Source organism: Pinus tabuliformis, chromosome X, assembly GCF_031772625.1.
Source record: "Pinus tabuliformis cultivar Carrire ecotype Pingquan chromosome X, CPIR1, whole genome shotgun sequence".
Taxonomy (NCBI): Eukaryota; Viridiplantae; Streptophyta; class Pinopsida; order Pinales; family Pinaceae; genus Pinus; species Pinus tabuliformis.
This window is the reverse complement of record NC_142308.1, coordinates 1217762597-1217771866: the sequence shown is the minus strand read 5'-3', so window position 1 is coordinate 1217771866 and position 9270 is coordinate 1217762597. Positions and strand designations below refer to the sequence as shown.

Sequence of the window (9270 nt, the reverse complement as noted above, 5' to 3'; positions counted from 1 at the left end):
CCTACACCTCTTGAGAGAGGAATCCAAGAAAAATATTAGTTTTCATAAATAAGATGACTCATGTGAAGTTTGGCCTTAGTTGCCAATTTTAACAGGAATTCTATTCTCTTAAGGCGACCATCCTACTTTTTCAATTGGAAGTGGAGTTTTTGAAAATCCTTGTGGTAGTCCGGGAAGCTTTGGATTGTTGTTGCCATGTTTATCGCAACCTACTCCAGTGCCTTGCCCAGAAGGCTCTTCATCGACCAATATAAAAACAAAGTTTGTTTGTACTGAGTCACTCTGTCGCGGGTGTGCCTAGGATCTGACACCATTTCCCGTGCTTCTTCGACATCAATTTCCATGTTGCCAGCTTGTTTATTTAATTTTGCTTCCCATTCTTCAATGAGATTGTAGATTTCCTTTGCAGTACCCTCATGATACGTAGAGGTCGTGTCGTTGATAATACTATTGATGGGCTTTCGTCCTCTTGTACCCCCCCCTGAGGTGTTGGGTTGGTCCGACCGAGTAGCCCCTTTGTTTTGTTTGCCTCAACCCCGAGAGGCAGAGCCACGACCAGATGTTGTCGACGAGCGAGCCATTCCCTTACAAAACCAATGAACCTGATAAATAAAGGGTCGTGTAATAGTAGTCTTAAAAGAGGGATCGTTCTAGGAGGTGAACAACTTCTAGGCGGTCTTACTTTTTGGAACCCCTATCAGAGAAGCAATAGAACACCATAATTTTATGAGAGAGAACACCCTAGCTCTGACTGTGATCGTAGAAATTGAGGTTCAACCCTAGGATAGCGACTAAATGAAGAACCAAAACCCGCCCTCCATACAAACTAGTAATTCGATAGAGATTAAAGACAGGGAAGAGCTTCCACAGACCTACCCTCAGACTCACTGGCGAAAGACCTTTGACCCATGACCCAGCATGACTCTTTTCATTCCAAGCACCCATGGCGGTGTTACGCTGCCGCCCGACAACTGATTTCTTTGGAAACCAACTTAGAGGACCCTTCCCAACCCAAGAGCCAATGTAAATACCAGTCTTAGACGCATAACAAATGACAACCCTAGCTACAATCCCAAAACCATTACCCCAAGTCCAAACCACAAAGACCAAGAAACTATATAGACCCATCTTCGACAAGAAAATTTCATACAACATCGAATTAGAGGTACAATATCGCAACCAAATCTCATTACAAATACATACAATCACATGCAAGTACCAAAGACGACTCATACCTTGATAACCCAACAAAGAAAGGCCATGCACCCGCATCTTCCAAAGAAGGGTAATCCAATACATGTAGTAGGAGGGAAAGAGACATAAAACATTCCTGACAGAAAGAGAGAAGAGGATCTGAGCTCGCCTCCGTGCCGAGATATTTTTGGTAGTGAGCCTTTCCTCCTTCAACTTCCCACGAAGCAGACTTTGGGCGTGATCACAATTGTTTGGGAAGGCGATTAACCACAGGTTGTTTTAAAGGCCTCTGCCACCTTCGATATATGTCTTAAACGCCTACATGCTCTCTCTCTCCTCACCACCCACCTTGAGCATATGAGGTGGGGTGGGTGTGCTTCCCAATGCCATCACCATAATGAGCCCACGGGTGATATGTACTCCAAGTCCCACCTTGATCGGGGACTATGAAAAATGATTTTGAGAGAGTATATATCTATATCTATATCTATATAGATAATGAAGGTATATTTAATTACCCCCATGAGGGTGTTGGAAAACAATTCAACAAGGGGCGGGAAGGTTGGCCACCCCACCGCCTCTCACAACATTAAATAGGGGATGGTGTGGCCAATTCCCCCCATGCAGTCACACATGTTACAAGCTTCAACATCACATCTAATAAATTTGGAAACCTCCACACTCCTAGCATTTTCCTATCTAGCTCGTCATTGAGCCACCTATTTTTTTCCATCTTCATGTTTGCTCCATGGTGCAAGTGTGATTTCCCCCCTGCGAAGGTTCACCTTTTGTCGATACTATGATGAAAGGCGACCCCCCTAGCCTAGAACTCCATAACCCTCATTCCACCGTGAGGACAACTCGAAACTATGTTACGAACTTACAGGGGAATGCATCAAGGAGGAGAGCTCTCTAATGGTGGGTTTGGAAGAAGAAGCTAGCGAACAATGCCTGGAGCAAGCATGCCACCAACAATTCAGTAATCAACATTTTGGACACCGCTTTTAGCTGGTATAATCTGATCATTTATATGCATTTTGAGAGTCTTGTATGCAGGGTGGCCATGTTGAGGAAAATTTCTCTGTTAGAAGTTGGGTTGTTTTGGTCTCCCTAGGTCCCTTTCATTCCCATATCTCTTTGTCATTGATTCCTTTGTCCAACTGTTTCAAATTTAATCCCTTTAATTAGTTTTGGCTTCACACTCTTCACTGCATTTTACCCTATTTTTATTTATCGATTACTCATCGGTTGGTTCACACCCCTTTTTGGAATTTATGAGCATTGGGTTTTTTCCTTCTCTGTGCGTCATGCCGAGGCATAGAATGCACCCAAGGTGTGTGCCTTGGGGTCATCGCTCCTTAGGAAAACCTAGAGCTTAGTCTCAAGCCTAATCTGTTGTTGAAATTTACCACTCTGTCACTCCACCCAAAGTTCAAGAAGAAATTCAACAATTGGAAACCTTGGCCACAATGGACCAACAAGCATATTCATATTCTCACATTCAAGTTGAAACGCTGATATTGTTGGTTGGGTCTCTCCCCTAGCCACATCAAAGGGACAAAGGAGCTAATATTTTAACTCTATCACCTTTCATTGGAAAATAAAAAAATTTGTTGGGTCGATTCCTCAACAAGAAACATGAGGAACACAATGAGATTATAGTCTACTTTAATGACATCTAGTAGGTTCAATGCCATCGGTGCTCTTGTTTGTTAAGCCTAGATGCTTAGCTTGCCCATATTTAGGGACATCTTCAGTGTGGGTGTCAATCTCCAACAATCCCAAGAGCGTAGGATTTGGCATCAATAATGTCTCCAAATGAATGATACAAGCACTAGTCTTTTATTTTATGTTTCTGATTAAGAAACTATCTTTTATTTTCATAGATATACTACATCTATAACTGGCTAGATCCACCTGGAAGATGATATGTAATAATTTTAAATATGTAAATAGATAGATCTCTAAGAGTAAGGTAGCTTAGAAAATAGTTGTAATTTTGATAGTTTCGATGGATAGAAGATTGGTAGGATACCTCCACTTTTGTTGGTCTAATTTCCCTTCCAGTGAACCATGACACTGAAAAAGCTAAGTATTAAACTTTGTATGCTAAATTATTTGTTAATCTAATTAGTTACATTTGTTAAATAACTAATTAACACAAAAATATATATTATATATGTTTTAATTATATTATAAATGTGTTTTCTAAAAAAATATCATAATTTTATTAGAAAATTACATTTTTCATATGAATACCATTATACTCATTCTCATATAGATATGGCGACGAGAGATTTCTCTAAGCAAATTATAGTTAAAAGGCTTTCCGCAAGCTTCCAAGATTACAAACAAAGAAGAAGGAAAAAAAAAAATTATACAATGGAATTCTTAAATACATCATTGTTTTGTATATGCAATAAGCAATAAACTGAAAACTGTGTGTCTTCAAAAGCCTTCAACACTGATTTAAGACTCAACCATGTTCAGTTATTGGTCGGTCATCCTGTATGAATGGTATGTAGTTAAATTCTTAATATTATGCTTCTCTTGTTTCGATGAAGTGACACTTCCCGAAATCCAATTGAATAGCTTTTAACATTTTCTATTTTCATTTTACTATTTTTAACATTTTTTTACTATTAGTAATATTGAATTATATACATGTATGTTTGACCTAAGATGGATGTAAATTTTGAGTTTTATAATTTATATAATATTTTATGAAAAATAATTATTTATTAAATTATCTCATAAACTTAAAATAAATATATTTTATTCAAATTATTATTTTATATATTATAATATTATTATTTTTATATGAAAATAAATTTTAATATAAAAATATGGCTCTGCCGCACTTTTAGTAAATAATTATAATAATTATTCATATATTTAATCTATTATTATTAATTAATAACTATAATTAATCAGTATATTATTATTTTATTTATATAAAAGTACATTTTCTTAATTATCAACTTGATTGTTTGATTTTTTTCTTAATTATCAATTTGATTGTTTGATTTTTTTTTAGAAAATAAAATTTGTTAAAAAAACTTTTAGTAAAAATCACATAGGATTGATTACGAAAAAATTTTGTAAAACAGAAATAAACTTGTCCTGAAGATGAAATACCTTAATTGATTCGAAACGCGTCAACAAATATCTATCTAATCTATCTAATTTAGGCAGAAGTCATTCTTTCAAAAAATAAAATTTTTCACAACACTTCTTAACCCTTCACGCATCAACAACGATTTTCTTAAACAAATCAACCAATAAAAAAATATTAAACTTGAAGATGCACATCGGTTGACCAGAGAAACAGAGCTCATTAATTTTTGGGCCACGTTTTTGAATTGGCTTTCTTCGAAAAGCCGGATGTCGATTTTTTTCTTTCACGAATCCTGGAATTGGGAGGTATGACAGCGGATCCTGATTTTTTTTTGGGTACGGCAGATCTTGATTCGTATCTCTGCTATCGTTCAAGATATTATAACTCATTTTAGGAAGCCATTTTCGACGCAATTAATTTGCTCCAATAATACAGGATCTGTTTAGAAGGCTCGATCAGAATAAATCTTACAGTTGCCAATTGCCTTAATGCTCCGTGAACGGCAGATCTCTCTGTTATCGTTCAAGACATTATAACTCGTTTGAGGAAGCCATTTCCCACGCAATCAATTTGGTGGCCGTGACAGAGGATGTGCCGTTGTTGAAGACGTAGAGATGGGCGCCTTCGCCTATTGCTTGGGTGGGGTAAGCCCTAGCCGTTATGCATGCCTGCCCCCCTTCTGCAAAGCTCTCCACGATCGAATGATCAACCTGTTATTTCGTTTGATCGCCATTGTAACGTTATCTGGACCTCCATTTTCCACAACCACAAAAATTGCCAGCAAACCAATATTGTGCAACTTACCAGGACTCGCAGTGAAAGGGTCTGCCCCTTGAAGGACCCCACATGATTCACGAAGGTACCATATGTTGTCTTATCAAGGTCGCTCGCTAAAGACGATCTGCGAGCATTAACACAAATCAGACGGAGATTAACGTGCTTTTTTTTCCTTTCCTGGGATTGATTTATTCAGATCAATAAGTTACAGTGTTTATGAAGTTCTACCTGCTCTGGTCACTGCACATTAAGACCTTGAATTCGTTTCGATAGCGAACGATCTGAAAAAACACAGCAGTGCGTTCATTCAAGTCCTTGGAAGCTAACACAAGCAGCCCAAATGGCCCAACAACAGTCCTCGCAGCTGAGCCAATCCGGCTGCATAGATTTTGAGCTGTCAAATTCACTCCCATCTCGTCCTGAAACTCTGTGATTTCGAGCCTTGGGAGATCGAAGGAGACCTCCACATCAGCCTAATAACAAAGACAAATTCACCGAATAAGTAAATAAAACGAAACCACAGCCACAGAAAAAAGAAATAATTTCTTAAAATCCGTTTAGTCATGAAAGAGATATTGGCTTCAACTAAGGTCCTAGATGGCTTGTGCAATTTCCCTCCTATAAGAATCCTAAAAACGAGCAAAAGAACTACTAACTATATACATAAAATCAATATTGGAGTAATTAATTAGCCTAAACTTTAAAACAGACCATTGAGATGCTCTGAGCAAACAATTGTTAGGTAAAATGTACTGAATTAAAAGAAATTTATTGATGTAGTAAGTACCTGCGCTACGTTTATGCCTGCAATTTCAACAACGGATCCACTGCTGAGATCAATGTTTTGTCTGAAAGTTTTGTTTCGACGAAGGGATTCTACTTCGGAAACTGGCCACTGCAAAAGTTGTGTTCTAGTGATGTTGTCTAGCCAGATGGTTCTTGGAATGGCCTTGACAAAACACAAACACATGCATCAAGAAGTAGAAGAAATAAACAATCTAAACAACATATAAGACTAATAGGTTTGATGAGACTGACTTTACCTGAAGACCAGACCAGCCCTTGGTAATATCATCGGAGACGCTGTCTGATTCATTCACCCATCCCCACAGAATTCGCCGTTGCTTATATTGATCAAAAAAGGACTTGGAGGCATAGAATTTGCCATAGTCATATCTCAACCCATTTTTATCGTCGCTGCTGGTGTTGTCAGGCACGTATCGATCCTGACCGGAAAAGTAAGTTCCCACTGTATAATAATCGATCATGTTATCGCCCAGACTCGCCTTCAAAATATGTTTGAGAGAGGGCCCAATTGCGGAAGTGTCTAGCCCTTTGGTCCCAGAAAGAGGAACAGGGTAAAAGTCAGGACACTCCCACATTCCTGTCAAGTTCGACGAATGTAAAGGATGCTCGGCCTTCACCCAACTGACAAAATCTTCGCTTTCGTATAGCAGAGCCACCCCGCTGCTATTACTCTTATTCCCAACTACAATCCTCCATTTGCCGTCCGTGCCCAGCCATCCAGTGGTGGGATCCCTAAAGAAAGTCCCATTAATTCCATCGCTTGGAATCAGAATAGGATTCTGAGGTATCTTCACCCATTCCCTCAAAAGAGGATCGGAAATATTCTTAGGAACGGCCATGTTTTGCACCTGTTGGGATGAATTGGCCCATCCAGTATAAAGAATTACAGGCTTGTCTCCGGGCAGTAACGTCGCCGACCCGGACCAGCAGCCCTTTATATCATACCATTCGCTTGGAACAATGGCAGGATCCAGTGAATGCCAGTTAATGAGATCTTTCGATACAACATGCCCCCAGACAATATTTCCCCATTCTGCTCCTTGAGGATTATACTGGTAGAAGAGATGGTAAAACCCTTTGTAGAACATGGGCGCTGCAAAACGAACCCAGTTCGATTTCATCACAGAGAATTTTAAATCTGAGAACTATTGAATGAATGAATTGAAGAGGAAGGAAAAGGTCACCATTTGGGTCTGTTGGAGGTTTGCGACATAGTCATGCAGGCAAACACAAACATAACAAAACAGAGTTAGTAGATTGGCATTAATGTCAAATACAGGGTTGTTATGAAAAATCTGGAATAGTATGGACTGTACACACCATTCATCCAATTCTTTTGAGGCTGAAAATGGTAGGCCGTGCGATACCGGATTTGAACATTTGTTCCCGTTGTCTTCACAGTCTGTTCCAGATGAGAAACCCACATAACAACGCAGATGCCTAAACACAGCCCTGCCAGAGCTATGAGATAGATCGGAACGCCTCGAACCCATGACCCCATTCTGTGAGCAGAACCGAATACACCAAATGCTATCCGTTCACATGTTCTTTTATTTTACAGCACCGGCAATTAGATTTGCAATTGAGTGAAGGATGACCGTTTATCTTTTACTTTTAAAAATGGTCTTACAGGTTTCCCGCTGGCCGGTTTGCAATTGGACAGGTTCTATTTTTTATTTTTAGAGTTGCTTTTAATCCAGCAAGTCAAATGTTCCACCGGTAATTTTACTGTGGAGGATTTAAATAATATATATTATAATGTATATTTCAGTTTTTGTTAAACTTATTTAACAAGTTCACGAAAATGTAAAATAAATATAAATAAAAGATTTATATATTCCATTATAGTAATATTATTAGACAAATATAAAATTACCAATTCCAGTATATATATATTAGCCATTTCCATTTATATAGATATAAATATATAATATAATACAAAATATAAAGTTAAACCATTTATGTTAATATAATAAATATTATTTACAAAATATCTACTATTTTAATATGTTTGACTTGCCCATGACGTGCCCATCCTTACGCTATCCTATTTTATTGATTATATAAAAGGGAGGACGACAGGGGGGAGTCTAGGTTATTTTTTATATAAATAATAAATATAAAAGGGGTTAGTTGCAGGTTTATGTATTTTTTATATGATTTGTAGCTAGATAATAATTTATTTATTTTTAACCTAACCTCCCAACAAGAAAACTATAAAATAAAATAGCTATAATCGAGACATTTGTAGGAGAATCTTTTTGCATATGAAGAAATTAATTTATTTGCAATTTTGTATAGATATAAACAAAACTACATTTTGTATGAGGATATTTGTTTGAGAAAAAAAGGCCACTAAGTATCATCATCAAAAAATTGAAAGTTTTTATGTACATGTTATGTGATTCTCATTTATTATTATTAAAATTTCTTTTTTCCTATTAACGAAAAAAATTATTGTATTATCATTTTAGTTTATAAGATAATAATTAATAATAATAAAAATTAAAGAGAGATTGTGATTTACTTTGAAAGAATTAATCACACATCACTTTGCATGTTTTTTTTGTATAAGTGTAGCCCACTTTTGGAGAGTGCATCGGGTATCACTTTGCATGTTCTTTTGTGTAGGTGTAGCTCACCTTTAGAGAGTGTATCAACTTCTACCTTTTTCTTTTTGTAAACATGACTAAAAGTGATTTTAGAGAAGTGGGAGAGCATTTGTTTTCTCTTTTGGAAAAGAGGTAGTAGAGTGTGATTTCTGATTTGAGTTGTTCATTTAATCCATTTGATAACCACTTGTGAATCCCCACGTACATGTAGATTTAAGATACCATGACCTCAAGCTATATGAAGAATGATTACTCTCACAACATTAAATAGGGGATGGTGTGGCCAATCCCCCCCATGCAGTCACACACGTTACAAGCCTCAACATCACATCTAATAAATGTGGAAACCTCCATACTCTTAGCATTTTCCTATCCTGCTCATCATTGGGCCACTTATTTTTTTCCATCTTCATGTTTGCTCGAGGCTGCAAATGTGATTTTTCCCCTGCAAAGGTTGGTCTTTTGTTAATATTGTGATGAAAGGTCGAGACTCGCCTAGACTAGATCTCCATGACCCTCATTCCACCATGATGATAACTCGAAGCTATGTTACAAACTCACAGGGGAATGCATCAAGAAGGAGGGCTCTCTAATGCTAGGTTTGGAAGAAGAAGATAGTGAACAATTCCTGGAGCAAGCATGCCGCCAACAATTTGGTAATCAACATTTTGGACATCGCCTTTAGCTGGTATAGTGTGATAATTTATATGCATTTTGCGAGTCTTGTATGTAGGGTGGCCTTGTTGAGGAAAATTTCTTTGT

General features: G+C 37.5%; 1 protein-coding gene across 2 annotated transcripts; it reads right to left on the bottom strand.

Annotated features, from left to right (window-relative positions):
* Positions 1–4430: 4430 nt before the first annotated feature.
* LOC149144345 (beta-fructofuranosidase, insoluble isoenzyme 1-like) lies at positions 4431–7451 on the bottom strand. Of its 2 annotated transcripts, XM_089453266.1 has the most exons (6): positions 7081–7451; positions 6133–6989; positions 5877–6038; positions 5318–5562; positions 5117–5213; positions 4431–5022 (listed from the first exon to the last, which is right to left on the bottom strand). In XM_089453266.1, exons 2-6 carry the CDS (start codon positions 6982–6984, stop codon positions 4843–4845), a joined length of 1536 nt encoding a protein of 511 aa, XP_089309392.1. In that variant the 5' UTR covers positions 6985–6989; positions 7081–7451; the 3' UTR covers positions 4431–4842. The 2 variants fall into 2 exon arrangements, with proteins under 2 accessions (XP_089309392.1, XP_089309391.1); XM_089453265.1 differs by lacking the exon at positions 7081–7451 and having other exon boundaries at positions 6133–7066.
* Positions 7452–9270: the final 1819 nt, after the last annotated feature.